The sequence below is a fragment of the Canis lupus genome, chromosome 11, assembly GCF_011100685.1.
Source record: "Canis lupus familiaris isolate Mischka breed German Shepherd chromosome 11, alternate assembly UU_Cfam_GSD_1.0, whole genome shotgun sequence".
Taxonomy (NCBI): Eukaryota; Metazoa; Chordata; class Mammalia; order Carnivora; family Canidae; genus Canis; species Canis lupus.
In genome coordinates this window covers 35,822,482-35,848,757 of record NC_049232.1, presented here as the reverse complement: position 1 = coordinate 35,848,757, position 26,276 = coordinate 35,822,482, and the positions used below count along the sequence as shown (strand labels likewise).

The 26,276-nt window shown below is 38.9% G+C and overlaps 1 protein-coding gene across 5 annotated transcripts in view; it reads left to right on the top strand.

Moving 5' to 3' along the window:
* The first annotated feature begins 2,702 nt into the window (after positions 1–2,702).
* PSIP1 (PC4 and SFRS1 interacting protein 1) overlaps positions 2,703–26,276 on the top strand; it is a 46,489-nt gene continuing 22,915 nt past the window's right edge. For all 5 annotated transcript variants that reach the window (XR_005366781.1, XM_038552433.1, XM_038552435.1 and 2 more), the window contains exons 1-5: positions 2,703–2,925; positions 6,320–6,396; positions 20,756–20,894; positions 23,507–23,611; positions 25,392–25,454. Coding sequence is in view for 4 of the 5 variants with exons in the window: in XM_038552433.1 (XP_038408361.1) it covers positions 2,854–2,925; positions 6,320–6,396; positions 20,756–20,894; positions 23,507–23,611; positions 25,392–25,454 (456 nt within the window). In the remaining variant the exon portion in view is untranslated. The remainder of the gene's footprint in view (positions 2,926–6,319; positions 6,397–20,755; positions 20,895–23,506; positions 23,612–25,391; positions 25,455–26,276) is intronic.

Sequence of the window (26,276 nt, the reverse complement as noted above, 5' to 3'; positions counted from 1 at the left end):
CACCTGGGGGTCTTGTTAAAATGCAGATTATGATTCAGCAAATCTGGGGAGGTGTAACCCATGCTGCTGGGCCCTGGACCATACTTGGAATTGCAAAGACCTAAGAGGCTTCGAACAAAGGAGGTGTGCAAGAAATGGTAGCTGGAGAGACCAAGGCATCTTGGTCTCTCCTACTCAGTGTCTTGGAATTCTCTTCAACACATCTTTCTCCACTTTTCCTGTGCCCAATTTATGGCAAATGCCTGGTAATCATTCCTTTGTGTACTTAGCTGTTCACTTTCTTGCCTTTTTCAGCCACCAGTCTCATCTAGAAATAGGTCACTTTGGGAGTACAACAGTAACCTCCAACCTCTTTCTACCGCCGTCTACTTTGTAGCAAGCAAGAATAACTTTTTAAAGAATCATCTTTACTTTCTTGCTCAGCAACCTTTAGTGGCTCCCTAGCATGCATCGTATCAAACTCATTCAGGATGAGAAGCCTCAAGGCCGTTCTTTAACCTTTCCCTCTTCCCTGCCAGTCAATTACTCTTTTTGCAACATTTGGAACCCTCTGCCTGTTGCAGAGGTGTGATATAGTCTCTGGAAATTCCCTGCAGGACAATTTGCATTGGGATATCTTCATTCCTTTTAGGGAAGTGTGTATCTCTTTCAAAATATTCTTCTTGATTTTTACCTACTTTAATAAAGCTTTCCCTGATTTTATTCCCAGTTGTGAGTTCATTTAAGGGAGTATGAGCTACATGTCATTATTCATATATTTTAATATTCTTAAGCTTTTTCCCATTTTTGTTCTGTTTTAGACAGGAAGTATTTGTGCTTTTCTGTCATGGTTGTATTCCAGAGCCTAAAAATGCCTGATACACAGTAGGTACTTTGGGGGGGGGGGGGGGAGGGTGTCAATGAAGCATGAAATAAAACTTAGGATTAATTTATTAATTTTCAAAATGCCTTTTTATTTACTACATGTATTGGGAACCTGAGTGAATGCTAATGGTTAAGCAAAGTTAGACAATTCTAGTGACACAGTTCTGGTAAAAATATCAAAATATCGATTCACGTTAAAAAGCTGGTCATGTTACCAACGACGTCTTAAAAAAAATATATTGGCCAAAGGATCAAAAAAAAGAAATAATTTTAGAAAGCCCTTGAAGAGTCTTTTAAGAGTTAAAACGCGTGAGGTTTAGCAGCAGCTCTACACTTTACCACTCCTCGGCTACCATTCTACTAAAGAAACACCATTGAGATGCAGCTAAGATTTAGTACGGGCCCAAACCCACATCCTATTTGAGAGTCTTATGCTTTCCTGTCATTGTTTTCTTCCCTTCACATTTTGCATTCGTTAGGATTGCAGTTTTCTCCATAGTTCTTGGTGCTTTGGATTTAAAAGAAAAGACACGGGGTTTTCTCATTTTACAGTTTCAAGGAAGAGGCGACTGTAAGGCCCATTCGGCGAGGTGTAAGAGGCCTACGAGCTGCACACCCTGCAACAGCCTCATGCTCCGATTTCATCTATGGGTTTTTGTACAGTTCTTTTTTGGATGGGTGGTGCAAACCGCGCAAGTGCAGCATTAAAGCCTCCCCACCCTGGGAAACGATGCAAGAACACGCAGCTTAGGCTGCCAGGTTCTCCCTAACACGCAGCCAAGGGCTGGAGGCCCGGATACCCGCCCCCAAAGCCCGTCCACAACAATCGTTTCCTCCCTCCCCGCCTTTTACATACAGTACACATACAAATACACACACGCAGGGCAGCCAGCAGGGGCGGGCCGGGCCCGTCCACTCTGCGCACCGCAGGGGGAGCCGCCGCGGGCCCAGCTGTTGTCGCCCACGGCTTTGTTCCCGCGCCCCCCGTCTGCCTCCCCGCCTGCCTGTAACTCCGGGGCCCCAGCCGACCTGGGGCTCCAGCGCCTTCCGGAGCTCCGCTTCCGAGCCACACGCCCCGGGCCGCCGCCGCGTCGTCCCCCCTCCGCGGGCGAGCAGTTGGTGCCGCCCCAGTGCTAGCGGGCGCCGAGCGGGAGCCGCGCGGGAGCAGCGCAGCGACGGCGGCGGCGGCGGCGGCGGCGGTTGCGATTCGGAGCCGTTGAGACGCCTCTGCGGCAGCTGGTGGCGCAGGTGGCTTGCGTGGACGCGGCAGAGGCGGCCGGCCCGCCACCGCAGCCTCCGCGCCCGCCGCCCCGGCAGGTGAGCGGGCGGCGGGGACTCGCCCCGCCCCCCCTCTGTGGCCTCGCTGCGGGCGGTAGCGGGGCCGGGGCCGGGGCGGGCCGGGCCGGGCCGGGAGCGCCCGGGAGCGGGGGGGCTGCGGCCGTCGGGAGGCGGGCCGGGGGAGGCGGGCGCCCCTTCCCCGTGCCATCTTTTCTTCCTCTCCCCGGGCCCCCCCTCCTCCCGCTTGGGGCTGACGCCCGGAGGAAGAAGCCGGAGGGAAGATGGGGCGGGAGGGAGGGCACTGGGGGCCGAGCAGCATCCCTGCCTCAGGTGGTGGCGGCCTCGCGGTCGTCGAGCGGGGGACCTGGCGCGGCCCGCAGGGGCAGCTCCTGGGCTGCGGAGGCCGCGCGCCGGGGGAGGAGCGGAGGCGGCCGCCCCTCAGCCTCCCACCCCCACCCCCTCCCGCCGCCCTCCCCTCCCCCTCCCTTCCCCCTCCCCTCCCCTCCCCGGGCCTCCCCGTGCGGCCCCTCCCTTCGGGTTTCGGAGCCTTAACCGCCCTCGGTGCTCTCCCTCGCAGGCGCGCGGACGCCCGGAGGCATCCCCCCCCCCGCCGCCCCGGGCGCCTGGGCTCCGCCGCCCCCTCGGCATCCCCGCGCCGGCCGCGCGCCGCGCCTCCTCCCGGCTGCGGACCCCCGGCCTCGCCCCCGAAACATGACTCGCGATTTCAAACCTGGAGACCTCATCTTCGCCAAGATGAAAGGTTACCCTCATTGGCCAGCTCGGGTAAGTGATTTTTAGCCTCCGCGTTGAGCGGCGCTACCTTCCTCGGGGGCCTACTTCCTACCCCGTCTCTCAATTTTGTTCCCGTGGCCTTTCTGCCCCCCCCCCCCCCCTTCCTGTGGTCTCACTGGCAACCTTTCGTTTTAGCTTTTTGCCCAGGGATCTCCCGTGGAATTGTAAAAAGCCAGGTGTTTCTACTTAACCGTTTCCTTATGGTTTTCGACAGACTTGGGCAGGTTTTCTTAATAGGAAATATTTAAACGTGATGCCAGTTAATGTTCCATTGTAGGTGAAAATAATCAAGGTTGGATTTTTTTTTTTTATGTTTACTGTTTAATGAAACATTGAAATCTTTAAAATTTCGAGTGAAATGCAGAGTTATCTCACTGGAGTTTATGCAGACTCTTGGATGTCAAAGGTGTGATTAAATTGGATGCATAGGGATTTTTTTTTTTTTTATGTTTTGTATTTGATGAGGCCTTCTGGATTTGCTTTTTTTAATGGAGATTTAGGACTGGATATTATTGAAAATTTTACACGAAGTTTTTTGTAAATTTATTTTCACATTTGTGTTAGTGAAGTTTGGCTTATGACCTTGAAGAAGTTGTTTTACCTCTTTGTTTCCCATAGGCAAAGGAGCAGTACACCCAGATTCCTAGGTTCACATCTAGTGGTACAGAGAGGAAATTAAGGCCCAGGATTTTTTGTGACTTTTAAAAATAGAGACTAATACCTAAGCGCCATTTTCAGAAAAAAAAAGGTCCTTTTGTTAGCTTATGGTAGGACTCAGGTTCTAAGATCATGATAGAATCAAAAAGATGTTGCGATCCATTGGATTAGAATGCTCCACATCTTTTTTAAATGTAAACTTGATATTCTAAAGTTGTGATTTTCATTAATCTACTCTTCTTTGAGGAGTGTATTTCTTAAAAACAATTAAATACTGTAGTTTTAATTATGTCAACTGGGAGAAAACATACCCGTTGGTTACAGAGAATCATGTAGTATGTTTGCTGACTGCTGTCCAAGTATAAAATGTTCACTGTTTCTTGATCCCCCCCCCCCCCCCCAATCCAGTTCTTGCTTACAGGTTTCCTTCCTAAACCTGGAAAGATCTACCCCCTAGCCCCAGTCTGTCAAGTCTGCCTTTCACCAGTCTTACCTTGAACAATCCTTACGCAAAATTCTTAATCTATATATTTGTATTTGACACTCTTCTTTTGTGATCACATTTTAATTCTTAAGTGCATGCCTCAATTTCCAGATAGTGTATAAGCTTTTTTTTTTTTTTTAGATTGTAAGCTTCTTGAGGGCAATAGACAAACTGAATTTCGTCATGCCACCCAGTCCTTAGTATGTAATCGTGTACTTATAAAACACTATTTCATGTTTGAATAGAGGAGAGGGAAACTGGTTTAAGTCCAGGTTTAAGTTCCCTCCAAGATATTTTTTTAATGGTTTTAACATCCTTATTTATTTTGAGGTGTTGAAATCTGAGCCTTTAGTGTGTATTTGTATTCACATTTCAATGCTACACTACAATTAAAAGCCAAATGAAAATGTTTAAAGAGTTATTTACTTTTCTTACAAGTTGTCCTCTCCACACGCTTCATTGGGTTAGATGATGGAGTTGGTACTGCTAAAAGCAAAATAAGTAGCCTTAGGAAGGCCAGAATATTTCCCTTCTTTATTTAAAAGGTTCTATATTCAACAAGTTCACTTGGGTGGGAATGGGAAATTTTTGTCTCTTTTCTCCTTTTTTTCTTAGAAGCAGGTGAATTTGGTTTGATACTGTGTTCAAGAACTATATTCCTTATTCTGTCTTCTCTGATCCTAAAAAATTATGTCTTTGCTTTAGAAAGGGTAGGGTGTTTAAGGTTTCATCTGTGAAGGTGACAATTGTCCATACTTTGATGTTACTATTTTTTGGCTCCATATTCCAAACTTGATTAATTTTTAAGTTTTGCATGTTCTTGTAATCCTGTATCCTTAATAATTGTTTTTACAGTCAGCTTTTAAAAAATTGCCTGACGTTTATTAAACTCCGTAGGTACTGTACATGTAGAACTGTTTGCTAGGGGCAGCCCGGGTGGCTCAGTGGTTTAGCGCCACCTTCAGCCCAGGGTCTGATCCTGGAGACCTGGGATCTTAGTCCCACGTCAGGCTCCCTGCCTGGAGCCTGCTTCTCCCTCTGCCTGTGTCTCTGCCTCTCTCTCTCTATGTCTCTCATGAATAAATAAATAAAATCTTAAAAAAAAAAAAAAAAAACTGTTTGCTAGAAGAAAGAAGCATATGAACTAGGTTGACAGAAAATGTCCCTTATCTTAAGGGCTCTGAAGGATTTTCACAGTTTTGGGGGGCCTTCTCATGAGGTTGAAATGAAATGACCAGTATGATGATGGTATAGGTGAGGAAATTAAAGTCCCTAAGAGTGTTAGGTGACAATGATTCTGTTGATGTCTGAAACCGTCGGACTGCCAGTCAAACCGCTTTCACAGTCCTCTTCAACAAAGTAAGGCATACAGAGCATAATAGGTCCTCAAATGGTCTGCTCCTTTTCTAACAAAGCTAACTGAGTTTTTAAAATGTCTTTGAAATTAGGACGGTTATGACATAGAAATGTTATTATGAAGTTTAAGCAATGAAAAACCAGAAATATTAAATTCTGGCTTGATGTTACTGCCTGATGGCTTTACCCTTGAGGTCTGCTTTCCCTTTGTTGTTAAGGGAAACTAACAAGTATTACAGATATGTTAGACATAATAGCAGCTGATACTTTCTTTGTTGCTTACTTAGAACACTTGAGAGAGAAATGAAAAGGAACAGATCTTCATGAGAGTCAGCCTTGTAGGTGTAAGGTCTTTCCAGAATACGTGTTTCAAACTAAGAAATAATACTTGAAACTTTGGTTAATGTCTGCTTTTGTGTTACTCTGATATTTGTATAGCTTCCCTGCAGAAATATCACTTAGGATTTTTTATAGGTTCAGCTCCCTTATCTGAAAAGCTCAGGGTCAGATATGTTTAAAATTCTGAATTTGAGGATTTTTAAAGGTAATGATGGTACATATGGTATATATTTTGCTTTTGGTATAGGGTCTTCAAGAATGGCAAATAGTAATCTAACAATATTTTTGCGGATAAGCATCAGTAGAAACACTGATGAATAAAAGTAATGACGAAATAGTTTCAGTGTCAGTCCAGGTTTTGCCGTCAATTGAATTTTGAGAAATATTTTGGGTTTAAGAGCTTCTTGGGTTTCTGAACTGGGATAGGGATTATGACCTATAGAATTGGTCTACTTTTATCAGATCCTTTTTGGATGTCTTGTTCTTTATTCTGGTGTGTTGAGATGTGTGTGATTTAAAAGATTTTAATTTCTCTGATCTTTCTTTTAGGTAGATGAAGTTCCTGATGGAGCTGTAAAACCACCCACAAACAAACTACCCATTTTCTTTTTTGGAACTCATGAGACGTAAGTCCTTTTAGCTCTAAAGGCAAATCAGTTAATTCAGCAGGGTCATTGAGCATAAAATGAAAAACAAGTAGAGATTATTTCAAAGAGAAAGTAATAGAGTAATGATAGGGAAACTTTTTTTTTTTTTTTTTTTTTTTAATGATAGGGAAACTTAAAGATCATCTTTGAACTTTAGAAAGTCTTCAAGTTTCCCTTTTAAATTTTATTTTTAAGGCAGAAAAATTAGATGCTGCTGGCTTAACTTTTATTGGAATAGATGTTTCCTTAATCTTGAAAGGGGGATGTATATGGATCCTCAGCAACCAAGAGAATGGCTGATAGATGGAAGTATGTAAAGAAAGTTCTTGACAGGGTATTTGGTATTGATACTTAGTATAATAAATGCTTTTCATAAGGACAGCCTTGAACCCCGTTTTAGACTTTGTGATATTAGCCACATAAATGGTATATTAGGGGAAGAGTGAGAAGAAATCTGCGATAGTTATCTCTTGTGTGTATTTAAGCAGTCCTGAGAGTCACTGTGACTATTCTGCCCCTGGTGGATATATGGTCCGAGGAACAATTTGGTAGTGCAAATTAATTTTTCAAAAATTATCGACTATTGTTGAATTGGTACTTCTGGGTGCATAGGACTACTCCAAGGCCTATTGCATTGATTTTGGTATATGATACTCTACATATCTATAATTTAACAGTCTTATAAGTACTGTTCATATATTTTGTTCATGATTTTGGACTTGAAGTTTAAAACTTGCAGTAATTTTGGTAAAGTAGGCTTGTTAACCTTGGACCAGGACAAACAAAGTTGGTGATACTCTAATTAGAATTATGTGGTCCTAACAGTGTCTACAATTGCAACATTTGGTTTAATGTTGCTTAGTTATTGTATGAACTTTCACATAATTTTTTTTAACAGCTTTATTGAGATGAAGCTTTCATCGTAAAGGTTCACTTGTTTAAAGTATGTAATTCAGTGGACTTTAGTACATTTATTTTCATATCCATTAGCAATTATTCTCCATTCCCTCCTCCCCTAAAAATTAGACAACCACTGTGTATATTTGCCAATTTTGGACATTTCATATTAATGGTATTCTATAATGCCACATGATTTTTTTTTTTTTAAATACAGTTTTGAGTCTAGAATTGGATTGGCCTTCATAGAGTTGGCCTTCATAATTAGTTTAGGTAAATCCTACATATAAAAACTTAGGTTTTGTAAGAAATGATGAATTTATAACTCAATAGGGTAATCTATCATTTAAAAAACTCCCATAAACTTAATAGGAAAAGGTATCTCTGATGAAAAATTTGTGTATGTGTAATGAAATAGCAGTTTACCAAGTGTGGTACTAGGTCAAGCTGCACTAGCATCACATGGGAATTTTAGGCCTGCGAATTCTAGGACCCCACCTCACAATTACTGAATCAGAAACTGGAGTGTGTTGGGCAGCCCGGGTGGCTCGGTGGTGTAGTGCCAGCTTCGGCCCGGGGCGTGATCCTGGAGACCCAGGATCGAGTCCCACATCGGGCTCCCTGTGAGGAGCCTGTTTCTCCCTCTGCCTCTCTTTCTCTCTGTGGCTCCCATGAATGAATACATAAAATCTTTAAAAAAAAAGAAACTGGGGTGTGGGGCCCAGCAGTCTGTTTTAACAAGCTTTCCAGATGATTCTGATGCATGTGAAGTTGGGAAACACTGTAGTAATGTAAGTAGACATTCCTTAGAATTTTTCAGTTTTGTAAGATTAGAATTTTTTTCTTTTAGTTTTTAAAAATTTTTATTTATTTTTTTAAAGATTTTATTTATTCATGAAAGACACAGAGAGGGAGAGAGGCAGAGACACAGGCAGAGGGAGAAGCAGGCTCCATGCAGGGAGCCCGATGTGGGACTCGATCCTGGGACTCCAGGATCGCGCCCTGGGCCAAAGGCAGGCGCTAAGCCACTGAGCCACCCAGGGATCCCAGTTTAGAATTTTTAAAATTTGATTTCTCTGAAATGGGACAGGTTTTATATAATTTCCTATGTATCCCTGTAGCTTCATAGGACACAGTTTATTTTTATATTGTATTTAGAGGAATTACAATACCATCCCTCAGCACTTAAAAATGAAGATTTTTACATTGAAAATATCTGTAAATTTTATTTTATTTATTTTTTAATTTTTATTTATCTATGATAGTCACAGAGAGAAAGAGAGAGAGAGAGAGGCAGAGACACAGGCAGAGGGAGAAGCAGGCTCCATGCACCGGGAGCCCGACGTGGGATTCGGTCCTGGGTCTCCAGGATCGCGCCCTGGGCCAAAGGCAGGCGCTAAACCGCTGCGCCACCCAGGGATCCCGAAAATACCTGTAAATTTTAAAACAAAAACCAAGTAGCCAAACTTTCATTAAACATTGGTTAATAACGAAATAATGGTATTGAGTGATTAATGAAGATAATGATTATTAATGTTCAAGAAATCAGAATATATTTGTGGATTTAGAATATAACTTTAAAATTAAGCTAATAGGGCCACCTGGGTGGCTCAGCGGTTTAGCACCGCCTTCAGTCCAGGGCGTGATCCTAGAGTCCCGGGAACCAGTCCCATGTCAGGCTCCCTGCATGGAGCCTGCTTCTCTCTCTGCCTGTGTCTCTGTAGCTCTCTGTCTCTGTCTCTGTCTCCATGAATAAGTAAATAAAATCTTGAAAAAAAATAAAATTAAGCTAATAATAAATTTTCAATTCAACTTGTGATATTTTGTGCCTTTGTGCTGTCATAAGTATACCACTTATCTTTGGAAAGGCAGTGTTGCTGTATCTGCATTGGTCTGGTGACTTGCGCGCGCGCGCGCACACACACACACACACACACACACACACCCGCTTTATTCCAACAGCCTATAGTTAGGGATAAGGGAAAGGAAGAACATGGGAGAAGAAATGGCAATTTGGAAAACTATACTTCTTCATAACTGATTTATAGATTAAGTTTTTTTTTTTTTTTAAATATTTTATTTATTTATTCATGATAGAGAGAGAGGCAGAGACACAGGCAGAGGGAGAAGCAGGCTCCATGCACCGGGAGCCCGATGTGGGATTCGATCCCGGGTCTCCAGGATCGCGCCCTGGGTCAAAGGCAGGTGCTAAACCGCTGCGCCACCCAGGGATCCCTAGATTAAGGTTTTTTAAAAGGTATTTTTATTTTTATTTTTTTAATTTTTATTTATTTATGATAGTCACAGAGAAAGTGAGAGAGGCAGAGACACAGGCAGAGGGAGAAGCAGGCTCCATGCACCGGAAGCCCGATGTGGGATTCGATCCCGGGTCTCCAGGATCGCGCCCTGGGCCAAAGGCAGGCGCTAAACCGCTGCGCCACCCAGGGATCCCTAAAAGGTATTTTTAAATGTGAATTAATGCAGAATCTTTTTGGAGCTTCATTCTTGCTCTGACCTAGAAACATTGGTTTTTCCTAGTCTTTTATGACATTCCAGTTAAGTTCATCCAGTAATCGAGTTTTGAAATATTAGACAACAATGAGCCCTTATGTATACCAAGTGTGACCATCTGCTAGGTATCTTAAAACTATCATTCAAGACAGATTCTTAGTATATGAGACTGACAAGGACCCAGTGCTTTGCTGGAGCCAAGTTGTGGCGTTATCTTTAATTACATATTATAGTCTTTCCCCTTCCTCCCCATGTGTCATCACCCAGCAAGTTATATTCTTTTAAAGTGCATTATGATCTGTCCGTTCTTTATCTCCTCTACGGCAACTTCAGCCCATGCCACAATTACTCTTATAAAAATTGTCCTAACCCTATCTTGGCCTCAGTTTGATGCTTCATGTATAGTCAAAGCAATCTTCATATCCTAGTCAGATCTTAAAATTTCCCAGGCCAGAAATCTTCAGTGGCTTCCTTTTTTTTTTTTTTTTTTCCAGTGGCTTCCTAATTATAATTAGCGTTACCAACGAACAGAACCCTCAAATTTGTCTGTAAATATGTTTATTAAGACCCTGTATAAATTAGCCTATGTTTATTACTTCTCCAACCTCATCACATTTTTTCACCTCAGAAATCTACTTTTCTCAGGTCCTTGCTTTTTTTTTTTTTTTTTTTTTTGGAAATGCTTTCAGATCTTAGCCCACATCCTCTTTGTTATACTTATTTCATTGATTGCTATGATGACTGAAATTTTTTTTCATCTTTCCTTCACCCACAAATGAAGAGCTTAGAGAGCAGGGACCTTTGTCTATCTTGTTTGTCATCATTTAGTTAAGTGCCTGATGCATACCAGTTGTTAAATATTTGATGATAGTTGAAAGTGTATGCCCTAGATAAAATCATTTGTTGATTATGAATTTGCTGTCCATTAACCAACATTTATACAGTATTTAAGACAATTAAATCAGAAGACTGTTTATGAATTCTGGCTGCTATTTACCTGCTAGATGACTTTAGGCAGGTTACTTAGTCTTGTGTCCTTTTCTTATTTGTAAAATGGGAATATTTACCTCAGAATTTTGGGTTGTAAACAAGATACTACATGAAAAATGGCTTAGAACAGTGCTTTGTATGTATTGATAAGTGTCAGCTACTAAAGATAATGTTAGCATATTATTATTTTTTTAAAAGATTTTATTTATTTATTCATGAGAGAAAGGCAGAGACACAGGCAGAGAGAGAAGCAGGCTCCATGCAGGGATCCTGATGTGGGACTTGATCCTGGGTCTCCAGGATTACACTCTGGGCTGAAGGCAGTGCTAAACCACTGAGCCACCCAGGCTGCCCTTAGCATATTATTTTTAAAGACAAGTACTTATAGTGTTAAATTGTTCGAAATGCAATTCGAGTTTTGCTGACTGCTATTGCTTACTGAGGAAATACTCAGGTCTATCTCTAAAATTTAGAAAATTTAATGAAGATGGTATTTTGTTGAATTTATTTCCTTATTGGATTTGTCTTAATACAAAGAGGTTAGATGCTCAGTTCTAGGAACTTCAAAAATATCTACCACAGGCTGTTTTAGAACCTGCCTGATACAGAGTTTTGGTAATGAGGATGAATGGGGAGGTAGCAGTTTTTTTGTATAACCTGTCCAACAAGAAAAGAATAAAGAAATAATCATAGGGTGGGATTTTATTTTCTTTGCTTCTTGTATACAACTTCTGTATTCTAGCCATAACTAACTGTGTGTGTTGGTATGGGACTTTACATGGTATAGTTTCTCATAAGCCTTATACCAAATAATGAGGACAGGAACTGTTTATTCATCTCTATTCCAGCAGGCTCATGGCACATAGGTATATATTCAGTTGTCTCTTGAATCATTTGCTGTTAGAAAGAATGTATGCTTTTATAAAACAGCATATTTTGTATTTTGTGATCAAATAATGAAGAAATGAAGCACCAAGTTAGAATCAATGTTTTCAGAGGTAGGGCTTTCTGTTCATTGGTATTACTTGACAACAGTTAAATTAATTTTGAGCTTTGTAGTGCTTGCTTCGGCAGCACATATACTAAAATTTTGAGCTTTGTGTCTTCATCTCTGTTAATCTTTCCTGGTTTTTACATAGTTCTGGTTTGCTTTATTTTATTTTATTTTATTTAAAGATTTTATTTATTCATGAGAGAGAGACACAGGCAGAGGGCAGAAGCAGGCTCCCTGCAGGGAGCCGATGTGGGACTCCCATCGATCCCGGGACCCTGGGATCACGCCCTGAGCCAAAGACAGATGCTCAACTGCTGAGCCACCCAGGCAGGCGTCCCTTCTCGTTTGCTTTAAAGGTAGAAAGTTCCAGGTGTGTGATAATTGAGCTGATGAGGGAAGCTTCTGTTGTTCAGGGGCCAACAACATGGATTTGAACTGTGCAAGTTTACTTATGTGTGAATTTTTTATAGTACTGTAAATGTATTTTCTCTTTATGATTTTTTAAAATAATGTTTCAGATTTCCTAGCTTATTTTATTGTCAGAATATGGCAAATAATACATGTCACATACAAAATATGTGTTGATTGAGTTATCAGTACATCTTCTGGTCACCAGTAGGCTAAGTAGTTAAGTTTGGGGAGAGTCGAAGTTATTTGTGATTTTTGATGATTTGGGGGGGGGGGATCAGCACCCCAAGACATCATGTTGTTCACGGGCTGACTGTTAACGATTTGCTATTCTCTTAGGACATTTTATATCAGCCTTGATTCTTAAGGGTGAGGACAGTGGTATTTAAAGTCAGAGTTTATATATATATGTGTGTGTGTGTGTGTGTGTGTGTGTGTATAGATAGATTGATAGATATGGGATCAGTATTTTAGTAGATGTTTCAGAGCCTGTATTACAGTGATTAAAGGAAACCCTGAACCTTCTTAAGGAATACTGTACAAAGTTGAGGCTCTGCTATTTAATAGCTAGATAACCTTGCTTGAATGAGTTAACCCTTCTGGTCTTAAGTTTTCTAATCTTACAATGAGGGTTTAGGTAGTACCTAAGTTCCTTTCCACCTTTGGATTTGATAGGTTACTCTGAATTAACATATATCTTTTCATTGTTAAAATTAAAAAAAAAATTAGGATAGTTTCTATAAAGGGAAAAAAAATTTTATTTCTATTTTTTAGAAATGACTCCCAAACCTGTTAATGTTTTGATGTATTTTCTTTTAGGTTTGTAGGTTATTATATTTTTTAAATCTTAATTTGAAAACTTTTATTTATTTATTGTTTTGGTAGGTCATTTTAAAATGAGCTGCTTTGAAGAATGAATCAGAGCCATAGCCACATCATCTTGTGCCCTTGGGGACTAGTGATGGCTGTCTAAGCACTCTCTTCATGAAACCTGTGGGATTGCATTCCCAGGGAGGATTCTGTGTATGTGTGCATGGGCACCTGGCCATGTGCTCTTTTTTTTTTTTTTAATTAAAATAGACCTAATTAAAATTTATTTTAATAATTAAATAAATAAATTTTATTTATTCACTCATTAGAGACACTGAGAGAGAGAGAGAGAGAGAGAGAGAGAGAAGCAGAGGTACAGGCAGAGGGAGAAGCAGACTTCATGCAGGGAGCCCAACGTGGGACTCGATCCCAGATCTCCAGGATCACGCCCTGGGCTGAAGGCGGCACTAAACCTCTGAGCCTCCCGGGCTGCCCATAATAGACATAATATTGTAGAAGTTTGGGGCATCTGAGTGGCTCAGTTGGTTGAGTGTCTGACTCTTGATTTTTGGCTCAGGTCATGATCAGGGTAGATATTCCATGAGATAGAGCCCCATGTCAGGCTCTGGAGCTGAGCACAGAATCTGCTCTCCCTCTGTTCCTCTCCTCACTTGCTGCTCAGGCACACATAAATAAATAAAAAAAATGTACAAGTTTAAAGTGTATATTGATTTGATACATTTATATGTTGCAGTATGAGAAGCACAGTTTGATACATTTATATATTACAATATGATCACCACTATGGTACTATGGTAATAGCTAATACCTTCATCCTGTTCCATAATTATCTTTTTTTTTTTTTCTTTTATGATGAGGATGTGGGAGGATTCTTCTTTCTTCCTCCATGGTTTTTTTTTTTTTTTTTTTTTTTTAATTTTTATTTATTTATGATAGTCACAGAGAGAGAGAGAGAGAGGCGCAGAGACACAGGCAGAGGGAGAAGCAGGCTCCATGCACCGGGAGCCCGACGTGGGACTCGATCCCGGGTCTCCAGGATCGCGCCCTGGGCCAAAGGCAGGCGCCAAACCGCTGCGCCACCCAGGGATCCCCCCTCCATGGTTTTTTGAGTCTCATTAAGGGGTTCCTTAGTTTTGAACATACATCCTTTGACCCAGCAGTTCTGCTTCTATGTTATGAAGAAAGGTGCAAAGATTGAGCAGTATTCTATTTATTATGGCTGCATTATTTTATAATAGAAAATTTGTTACAGAAAGTCCAACAATAAACAAGTCAATTTTGAGATAGCCATTTAGTGAAATAGTATGTAGCTGTTAGGAATTATTGCCATGAAGAGATGTTCATTTTAATTTGAAAAAGTGTGGATGGCTATGTAGCACGTACATCTAAATTACAAATTAGTACGTGTATATATATATAACTAAAAAGGCTGAAATAATAGCTGTTTATAGTTGGTAAAATGGTGGATCATTATTGTTTGGTAGGATGTAGTATTCACTGAAGAATATTTTCAACAGCTTTATTAACATATAATGCATATCTCAAACAATTCACTTAAGTGTAAAATTCAGGGGCACCTGGGTAGCTCAGTCAGTTAAGAGCCTGCCTTTGGCTCAGGTCATGATCCCATGGTCCTGGGATTGAGAGCCCCGCATCAGCTCCCTGCTCAGTGGGGAGAGCCTACTTCTCCCTGTCCCACTGCCACTCCCCTGGGGCTTGTGCTTGTGCATGTGCTCTCTCTCTCTCTCAAATAATCTTTATTTTTAAAATATTTTATTTATTTATTCATGAGAGACACAGAGACACAGGCAGAGGGAGAAGCAGGCTCCACGCAGGAGCCCACGTGGGACTAGATCCTGGGTCTCCAGGCTCACACCCTGGGCTGAAGGTGGCGCTAAACTGCTCAGCCACCAGGGCTGCCCTCAAATAAAAAATCTTAAAAAAAAAATAATAAAGTACAATATAGTACAGCTTCATATAACCAGAGCAGTGCAGCCATTTGCACAATTGTAAAACCTTTTCATTGTGCCAGAAAGAAACCCTGTACCCATTTGCAGATACTTGCCATTTCTCCCCAGTTCTGTCTCCTCTTTTACCATAGGCAGTCACTAACCGATTTGCTTGTTCTGAGCATTTCCTGTGAATGGAACTGTATAACATGTGGTCTTTAATGACTGGCTTTTCTCATTTGGCATGTTTTCAAGATTAATCTGAATTGTATCATGTTATAGTTCATTACTTTTATTGCCAAATATTCCATTGTATTAATCTACCATATTTTATTTATCCATTCATCAATGTATAGACATTTGGGTTGTTTTACTTTTGGCTGTTATGGATAATACCAAGTTTTGTGTGTACCAGTTTTTGCATGGACATGTTTTTACTTCTGTAGGAGTGGAATTCCTGGGTCAAGTGATAACTTAATGTTTAATCCTTTCAGGAATTGCCAGACTATTAAATCAGCCATACATCATTTTAACATTCCTACCATCAATATATGAGAATTTTAATTTGTCAGTATCTTTGCTAAGACGTGTGATTGTCTTTTTTATTATAGCTATCTAGTGGTTAGTATCTTGTGGTTTTGATTTGCATTTTGCTGATGACTAATGATACTATCTTTTCATGTCTGAATATTTTTTAACCTGTACATAATGTGAACTATTTAGATTTATAAAGGTTTTTCTCCCTTGGAAAGGCATATTTAAATTTTGGTATATTGATAAAGATGCAGATTTAAGAATGACTTACATAGTTGACCCCCTGAACTACATGGGGGTTAAAGGCTTGTACAATTAATGTACAATTATTTATGTACAATTAATTAGTACATATTTTGTATGTTATGTGTATCTTGTGCTGTATGCTTACAATAAAACTAGAGAAAATAAAATTTAAGAAATACATTTACAATGTGGTTAAAAAAATAAATCACTTTCATAAGTGGTTCAAACCCATTTTGTTCAAGGGTCAGCTATACTGTGAACATAATGAAATAGTAAAAGAAAGTAGAGCTTGAAATTTGAATCTAAAGAAGGATCGGAGGGAGAATTTTTTAAAAACCTGTTTGGCTAAAGTAAGACTAACAGTTACCCAAGGATAGTCCAAAGATATATGTAAAACAAGGTGGTGTGAGTAAGACCAAATGTAAATGATTACATTATATGAAATAGAATTCTACTAAGACTTTCAGATTGGATTAATAATCTAGTTATTCTTTGTGAGACAAAGCTCAAATAAGAAAAGACCAAGTAACTATATAATATAGTCACAAAAGCAAGGATGGGAGTATTATTATCTAATAAAAATAGGATTTTAAAGTCAAAGCATGAAGAGGAGAGAAGGATACAGGCCCAGTTTGCAAGAATTTTGGATACCATGGTTTAATTAAGTAACACCAGTTCCCCAACAACATGGTTCAAATTTCATATACCCTGGAACATTAACTGTAGTTGCATAAGCCACAAAATTTGCTGCTATAGCTCTTCAGTCCACGAGCCAAAATAGAAATAACAGATGGATAGCATGTCCCTTTTTTCAAAGGCTTTTGGTGACTGGTCAGTGTTTTTTTTTTTTTTTTTTTTTTTTTAAGATTTTACTTATGTATTCATGAGAGACACACAGAGGGAGAGGCAGAGACATAGGCAGAAGGAGAAGCAGGCTCCATTCAGGGAGCCTGATGTGGGACTTGATCCTGGGGACTCCAGGATCACGCCTTGAGTGGAAGGCAGATGCCCAACTGCTGAACCCCCCAGGCGTCCCTGTATCTATTTTTCAATTCATGCATAGATGACCGTGTACAGTGGTGGTGTTGCCTTTTTATCTCTCAGAGACATACCCACTCAGGTTACACTTAAAAAACAATATGGGGATTGGCCAACAAAGATGAAAGTGCAGCAAAGAAAAATTAATAACACTAGAAGTGAAATTTGAACTGAATGTAAATGGAGTTGTAAAATAAATAGCTAACCTTCAAGTGTAGACATGCCACATGACTGCATATGCAGCCAGAGGAGCTTAGTGAAGGCAAGCTTATCAACATAAATGAGGAAAGTGGTTATAATAAAAAGGATGAAGATGTCTCAGAGGAAGTGATGCCAACAAAAAACATTAAAGATATTTCACAACATTGAACGTGCAAAGGATAAAATGTTGGAAGCTGATCAGACTTAGAAAGGAGTATGACAGTTCGCCAAGGCATAAGAAATATGTTCACTCCATACATAAATTACATGATCAGAAGGAGGTAAGCACTGTTCAAACTATTCTTGAATTTTATAATGTTCAAGAATATGAATGTTTATAATGTTTTAAATTACTGTGTACTAAATAAGTATTAGTTTTACTATTAAATGTGTTTTCATTGTCAGTAATAGAGTTTAATGTTTTGACAACTTTAAGTTATGGAACGATCATAGTTTTTCCCATTTTTTTTTTAAATTTTATTTTTATTTTATTTATGATAGGCACACAGTGAGAGAGGGAGAGGCAGAGACACAGGCAGAGGGAGAAGCAGGCTCCATGCACCGGGAGCCCGACGTGGGATTCGATCCCGGGTCTCCAGGATCACGCCCTGGGCCAAAGGCAGGCGCTAAACTGCTGCGCCACCCAGGGATCCCCGTTTTTCCCATTTTTAAAAAAAATGTTTTAATTTATTCATGAGAGAGAGACACAGAGGCAGAGACACAGGCAGAGGGAGAAGCAGGCTCCATACAGGGAGCCCGATGTGGGACTCGATCCTGGGTCTCCGGGATCAGGCCCTGGACTGAAGGTGGCACTAAACCGCTGTGCCACCCGGGCTGCGCAGTTTTTCCTATTGTTAATTAAGATTGCCTTGCTTTGTCTTTTTTTCTTTTAACATTTATTATTTTAGGCAAGCGGGTAGGGGGAGGGACAGTGGAAGAGAACCTTCAAGCAGACTCCCTGCTGAGTGTGGAGCCTGACATGGAGCTCACAGGACCCTGAAGTCATGACTTGAGCCAAAATCAAGAGTCAGATATCTAACTGACTGGGTCACCTAGGTGCCCCTTTGCATGGTCATTTTTATAGTCTCATGCTGTCCTAGAACTGGCTGTTTTGAGAAAAGAAAAATAATCCATGTAAATTTAACTGTCAAACCTTTGTACACTAAATCGTGGTAGAATCAGTCTTCTCTTTTTTTTTCTTTCTTTTTTTTTAGGTTTTATCTATTATTTGACAGAACAAGCAGGGGGAGTAGCAGGCAGAGAGAGAAGCAGACCCTCCCCCAATCCTGCTGAACAGGGAGCCTGATGCAGGGCTCAGTCCCAGGACCCTGAGATCATGATCAAAGCCGAAGGCAGGCACTTAACCAACTGAGCCACCCAAGGGCCCCCAGTCTTCTCTTTTAAATAACTTCTAAGTTTAGAGTCCCGTCTAAAAATGTTCTGTTTGAAGTTTTAAAACATTTTTCTATAGTTTTATTAAATACTTAAGGTCTCTTCCCCTTTGAGAAGTTCCCGATTCCACCAATTTTGAGCCCTTTGGGCATCTTGAACTGTAAGAGATGGTGCTGTGTACATTGCTGCTTAGTATCCAACTTTTTGTTTTCTTTCCAGTTTCTAAGTTTCTGATGGTATTGTGTTTCTTTTCGTCTTTGGCCTTATGAGTTGTTTTTGTGAGGTTTTGGGAGAGAGAATTTGTGTTAAATTGCTTTGTTCTAACTAGAAGTATATTTGTTTTTGATCGATATTTAACTCAAGTTATCTAGTTGGAATTTGAAACATTATGTAGGAGTAATTGCTTTACTTTTTTAACTAAATGCGTTAGTTTTTCTTTTTTTAAAAAAATATTTATTCATAGAGACAGAGAGAGAGAGAGGCAGAGACACAGGCAGAGGAAGAAGCAGGCTCCATGCAGGGAGCCTGATGTAGGACTCCATCCTGGGTCTCCAGGATCAGGCCCCGGCCTGCAGGCAGTGCTAAACCGCTGCGCCCCTGGGGCTGCCCCTGCGTTAATTTTTCTAATTTGAGATCATGGGTAGGAATGAATGATTCCTAATAAAAGCTGAATTTCTGAATCAAATGAGATAATGATTCAAATGTTCTTTAATCGATGTACTGTTAAAAATACCTATATACAGTGAGAATTCTAAATTACAGAATTTAAATTATAAGGCTAATTTTTATATGTGCTGGTTATATTTAAATAGAACTGTCTTTTTTAATTAAAATTTTATCCTAAAGCCTTTTAAAATACTCTAACTGGACTGTTAACTGTAGTCATTAGGTCCTAAATTCTTAAAAGAATTTCACCAGATAAGGAATTTGTTAAATATATATAATAATTTTATAATCTTAAATTATAGCACATTTTAGAGGATATGAATAGTAATCTGCTTTCCCTTTTCCTTTTGGTGAATACATGTATATCAAGAAGCATAACCAAAAAACTCATAGATACAGTGCATCTTCCATTATAGAATTAACAGACATCCACAGGACAGACTGACATAAGGGGTCTGTCCTGGAGATTATCTCCAATTACACACAGTTTCATCATTTACAGATTTCATTTTTGTGCATTTGTCTGCTCACTAAAAATATATTGGTAACACCCCGATCAGTACTCATGGTGCCTTCATGGGCAAGCAAAATGGTAAAACTTTTGAATAATTTGATGCACACATTCTTAGCTGAAGCTGACCAGGGCAATACTTTGTCGCCTTATTTTTGCTCTCATACTGTAAACAGCTGTCCTATTTTGCAGTCTTATGTAGTGCTATAGTTTATGTATTTTTGTGCTTTTCTTTCTTGGTCGTTTTGCAGTTTGTAATAGTTCCCAAATATGGTGCTGAAGTGCTTTTTAGCATTCCTAAGTACAAGAAGGCAGTTTTGTGCTATATGGAGAAAGTATGTATGTCTTATATAAGTTGCTGACTGTGAGTTTAATATTAATGGGTCACTAACATATTAATTAAAGTATCTTTAAAACAGAAACACACAGAAAAAAACAAGATTATGTATTGATTGGTTGACGATGTGACCAGAAGCTCAAAGGAACCCTGCCCTTTATTTTCTGCGGGGCAGTGGTTTGTTACTAATTCAGTGTTTGTGGTGACTTTATAGAGCGTATCTACCACAAATACAAGACTGACTTTAATGAATATATGATTGAACAAACGAACCAGTTATAACCTCTCATTCCTTCATTGAATATGGTAAAATCCTTAACACATTCTATTACAAAAGCCTGTGTATATGTACATAGAGTATTATACCTTATCGATAGTTTTATGAGTTGTGTATTGTACTAAATTACTAAATTACTTTGAAATAAAATCATATTTGGAGTGCATTTTTAATGGATAAATGTAGTTTTATCAGTTCATTCTGGGGTATTTTTTATTATATACATAAAATTTACCATTTTAACCATTTTCCTTTTTTTTTTTTTTTTTTCCATTTTAACCATTTTCAAGTGTACAGTGGCATTAAGTACATTCACATTGTGCAACTTGAGTGTTTTTTTTTAATACAGGAATGGATTCTAGGAACTTGTGATTGAATTTAATAAAAGTGTCTGAACTTAGGTCTAATGAGTTATTTGTGTCTACCCTTTATGTGAGACTTTTTAAATGAATTTGGGGTTAAGAATTGTTTATAATTGCATCATAGGGCAGTGCTATTTAATGACATATATTTGAGATTGATTTGCACTTATATTTTTCTCCTTCTCCTTTTTTAGTGCTTTTTTAGGCCCAAAGGATATATTTCCTTACTCAGAAAACAAGGAAAAGTACGGCAAACCAAATAAACGAAAAGGCTTTAATGAAGGTTTATGGGAGATTGATAATAATCCGAAAGTGAAATTTTCAAGTCAACAGGTGCGTTGTATTACATAAAATTTAGTTTAGTATTATTTATTCAGTGGTGGGTGATAACCACTATTATAGCCATAGGGAAATAAATATTAAGAGCCTTGTGGATTTCAGATTAAATTGTGCTTGTGAGGTTGAACCTTGATTTTTCATATCTAGATGAAATGATGAAAATATTACCTACATGGTTAAACAGATCTCAGAAAACTGAGAAAAATATTCAATTGTTTAAGTCCTGATTGGTAGTTTGATGTATCATTGACTTTGAAGCCATATATACTGTTTTCTTAAATTCAGGTTTTATAATTTGAAGAATGTACTTTTTTCTTAAACATTTTAATTTTTAAATCCATAAAATTGTATTAGAATACAAATCTCACATGGGATAAATCTGTTACAGAAGTACAGCACAATGCAAATTATACTTAAATGTTCTTGGTGTTTAGAAGAGCAGCTTTAAATGAACCCTCCAGTTTTATGTTTTTCATTTGTCCAGAGGTTTTGTTCATTTAAATTAGACTGAAGTAGGAGTGCCTGACTGGTAGTCTGTTGAGCATGTGACTTTTGATCTTAGGGTTGTGAGTTCAAGCCCCACATTGGGCATAGAGCTTAAAATTTTTTTTATAAATAAATAAACTAGACTGAGGTAGTAAAATCTAAAGGTGATAGCAAACCAGAAATTCTACAGCTTTCTACTTTTATGTCTGTGCTTGTTTTTTTTTTTTTTTTTTTTTCTGTTTTTGCGTGTGCCATGCTTTTTCTCAACTTTGATAACTTTTCAGGTGATACTCTCCCTGGAAATTTAAATCTTACATTGAGGCTCCAAGGCTGCATTATGATCCTAAATATCTTCATTACCACCCAAAACTTAATTTGTTTAATCATACCATATCATATTTGCTCTGTACTTAACTGCCACAGATAATGAACTCCATGAATAAATAAGTTGTATGTGTCGTATGTGCCTAGTATTGCTATATGTGTGGCAGGATTAAGTATTCACTAAATATTGTGTGAATGTAAGACTAGATGGTCTCCCATCATTGTTGCCTCCATTGTAGAACGGGAGTCCAAAGAGACTGAATTAATCTTTCCTAAAACTTCACTCTGATCGGGATCCCTGGGTGGTGCAGCGAGCGGTTTAGCGCCTGCCTTTGGCCCAGGGCGCGATCCTGGAGACCCGGGATCGAATCCCATGTTGGGCTCCCGGTGCATGGAGCCTGCTTCTCCCTCTGCCTGTGTCTCTGCCTCTCTCTCTCACTGTGTGCCTATCATAAATAAATAAAAAATTAAAAAAAAAAAGAAAATTACAAACTGAAATAAAATTAAAAAAAAAAAAAAACTTTGATCATCTGTCCTGTGATTTCACCTTCAAGAACGTTTTTATCCTCCTGCTAGCCCAACATGGTCACCCTATTCTCTGTTCCTGTGTACCTACTAAACTCCATGTAGTTTTCACCATATATGCTTGGGATTTTCCATTTCAAAATATAATGAAATTTTTAATATGTTGTATACATGAAACCTAGCAGTTTTCTGCCCGTAACAAAAGTGTAAAAGGTTATGCTGGTGGGATGTACTCTGTTCTGGCTCAAACAGGTCCCCAGTGGCACATTCCTAGGATTTGGGGAAAGCGGTGATCCCCAAACATATATAACAAAAAAACTGACCATGGTGATTTACAGAAATTTATATAAGTAATTTTGAGGGCATTTTTATATTTTTTTTGTTGTGACTTTATAATTTTATGGGTTTTTTACAAAAGAGGAAATGGGTTTACAGTTTAGACTTGAGAAGGAAATCATTAGAGGCACAGTTTGGACTTGGAGTACTATCATTTTGTAGACCTGTGCTTACCCTCTCCCAGTATGTAATGTGTTAACCTCTGTTATTCATCTTTCTGGGCCCCTAGTAGTTCATCTGTGTAAGTTTCTTATCACCTGAGGGTACTTTTAAAATTTAGTAATGATTACTTCTCACCACCATCCTGAACCCAGAGGAATGAATGCTGCCTGACTGAATTTCCATTCACGAATATGGGGGGAATAAAAAGATGTTTGGTGGCCTCCCACTCGGTACCTTTTAAATCAGAATCACTTAAGTTTATGTCTCAGGAATCTGCATGTTAAATAAACTAAGTATGAGATCTAGATCAAAGTCTTTAAATAAAGCTGTGATATATGTCCTTTGCTAAAGCTCTGTGTCTTGGAGTAAATAAGTTTCTTTTTAGAATATGTCAGTAGTGAATAAATAGAATGCTATTGTAAATCAAGTTACGTTCTATCTTGTTTGATATTTATTGGTCAGGAAATCAGAATGGTATTCTTTGTAATTATACTTCCATTTCTATCTGTCTCACTGTTCTATCCTTTACAATTTGTATACCTTTAATTCTAGGAATACAACCCCTTATAAAACCTTTTAAAAGAAAATAATACAAAAGTAGAATTTAAAACTTTAAAAAAATTATGTATGTTAAAAGCATACATGTGGAACAGAAATGAGAATGCTCTTATAACTTTTTTGTAAATAGGCTCTTGAATCTTTTCATGGGTAGAAAAGTTTTAAATTGGGATAAAATGTTATTCTGTGAAGTTAATAGACCTGAATGTTTATAGGCATCAACTAAACAATCAAATGCATCATCTGATGTTGAAGTTGAAGAAAAAGAAACAAGTGTTTCAAAGGAAGATACTGACCATGAAGAAAAAGCCAGCAATGAGGTATGTTTAATTTCTCTTGCATTCTAAACTCGTTGTAAGGAGGAAGTTGTAAGATGGGTTGGTCATTTGATCGCAAAATAAAGTAATATTTAAACTAGTTGAGTAATGAAAGAAAATTTGTAAGGCTTATTTCCTTGTGTGAATATTAAATGCTGTATTGTAAAATAATTTTTGCATTTTTAAGATGCAGGGATGTTGTAGCGCCTGACTGGCTCAGTAGATAGAGCATGTGACTCTTGATCTTCAGGTCATAAGTTTAAGCCCCACATTGGTAATAGAGACTACTTACCAAAAAAATGCATGGATATTTTTATTTGAAGTTACTTTGCTCTATAATATGTGAGGTCCACCTATAGGAGAGTGAGTTACTGTTAGGAATCTTTTTTATTTATTTTTTTATTTCTATTTTATTTTAAGATTTTATTTATTTATTCATGAGAGACACACAGAGAGAGAGGCAGAGACACAGGCAGAGGGAGAAGCAGGCTCCCTGTGGGGAGCCAGATGTGGGACTTGATCCCAGGACCCGAGTATCACATCCTGAGCCAAAGGCAGATGATCAGCCACTGAGCCACCCAGGCATCCCAGGAATTTTTTTTAAAGCAAAGTATTGTGGGATGGGAGGTACTAGAAAAGATATTGAACTGAATTTTTTTTAAAGATTTTATTTATTTATTTATTTATTTATTTATTTATTTATTTATTTATTTATTTAAATTTTTAAAAAAATTTATTTATGATAGGCACACAGTGAGAGAGAGAGAGAGAGAGGCAGAGACACAGGCAGAGGGAGAGGGAGAGGGAGAAGCAGGCTCCATGCACCGGGAGCCCGACGTGGGATTCAATCCCGGGTCTCCAGGATCGCGCCCTGGGCCAAAGGCAGGCGCCAAACCGCTGCGCCACCCAGGGATCCCTAAAGATTTTATTTATTGGGCAGCCCGGGTGGCTCAGCGGTTTAGCGTCGCCTTCAGCCCAGGGTGTGATCCTGGAAACCCGGGATCGAGTCCCATGTCAGGCTCCCTGCATGGAGCTGCTTCTCCCTCTGCCTGTGTTTCTGACTCTTCTCTCTGTGTGTCTCTCGTGAGTAAATTAATAAAATCATTTTTTAAAAAATTATTTATTTATTCATTCATTCATGGGAGACACACAGAGAGGCAGAGACATAAGACAGAGGGAGAAGCAGGCTCCCTATGGGGAGCCTGATGAGGAACTTGATCCCAGGACCCTGGGATCATGACCTGAGCCAAAGGCAGACGCTCAACCACTGAGCCACTCTGGTGTCCCTGAACTGAATTTTTAAAAATCTAGCTTTGCTTCCATCTCTGTATTTGATTATCTGTGAGTTGAGGATACTGAGTCTTTTCAGGTCTCATGGAATGGTTGTTAGATGATCTCCAAAGTCTCACCCACTTCTTAAAATTTACAACCCGAAAATTCAGGATTGTACTGTAGAAAAAAGTGGTTTTATAAATTTAAAAAGACAGATTTCCTTGTGCACTAGCAAGCATGAATTTTATATTTCATCTGACAGGGGTAAGTTTTTTTATTTTTTTTAGACAAAGATACTGGCTGTTCCTTTCATTTTATAGTGATAGTGTTGACTTTGAATGTTTATAATTTTAAATTTCAGTGTTGCAAAACAAGTTTACCTAGTGAAATATGGGTATTATTTGTAGTTTAAGAAATTTGCTTTAAGTCTTGACATAATTTATTCAGTTTCATTTGTGTGTGTGTGTGTGTGTATATATATATATATTTTTTTTTTTTTTTCAAATTTCAGGATGTGACTAAAGCAATTGACATAACCACTCCAAAAGCTGCCAGAAGAGGGAGAAAGAGAAAGGTAATGTTAGTGCTTAACCACAGGGATCTTAAAATAATTTTTATTTTAGATTGAGAAAGAGATAATGAAATCTTATTAAATTTAGAGTTGGCCCTTTACTCCAAGTCATTAATTTTTTGAAAGGATAGTTTATATTTACTTAGGAAAGTTATCTGTGTTTCTTTTCTAGTGATATAGCACCCTTAAGATAAGTTGAATGGTCAAAAACAAAAACAAAACAAAACAAAACAAAAAGATAAGTTGAATGGTAGAGGAATTAAAATGCCTCAGTTTTCATTCCTGTTAACAACACTTCCTCAGGGTTTCTCCGTAAAATGGATAATAACATATACTGATAAGGTTGTTGAAAGGATGAAATGAGTTACCACATATTAAATATCCACAATAAATCCTGGTACACAGTAATTGCTCTGTCAATATTGTCCATTCTAATGTTATTAGCAGAATTGTTGCATGAAATGAGAATATGTGACATTTTAGGAGGAGGTACACCCTTGCTTTAACTAATGTTTCTTCTTCCCTATATGAAGTTTTGTCATCACCTGTTTCTGACAACCTGTTTATGTCTCAGACTATTATACGCCAGAGATTCAAGGAAAACTAAGGCTTCGGTTATCTTACGAGGAAGTAATATACAAAAACATAATTATAGTGGCTTTTTGTTTCCTGTGGGATATGTGGAAGGAGCTATGATAACTTTAACAGGATTTTAATAATGGCAGAGTCTTGTCAGGTAGATGAAGGAGGGGACGTGAAGAACATGTGAGGCAATCTGAATAGTATATATAGAAGTGTAGAGAAAATTTCATTTTAAGCATTCCA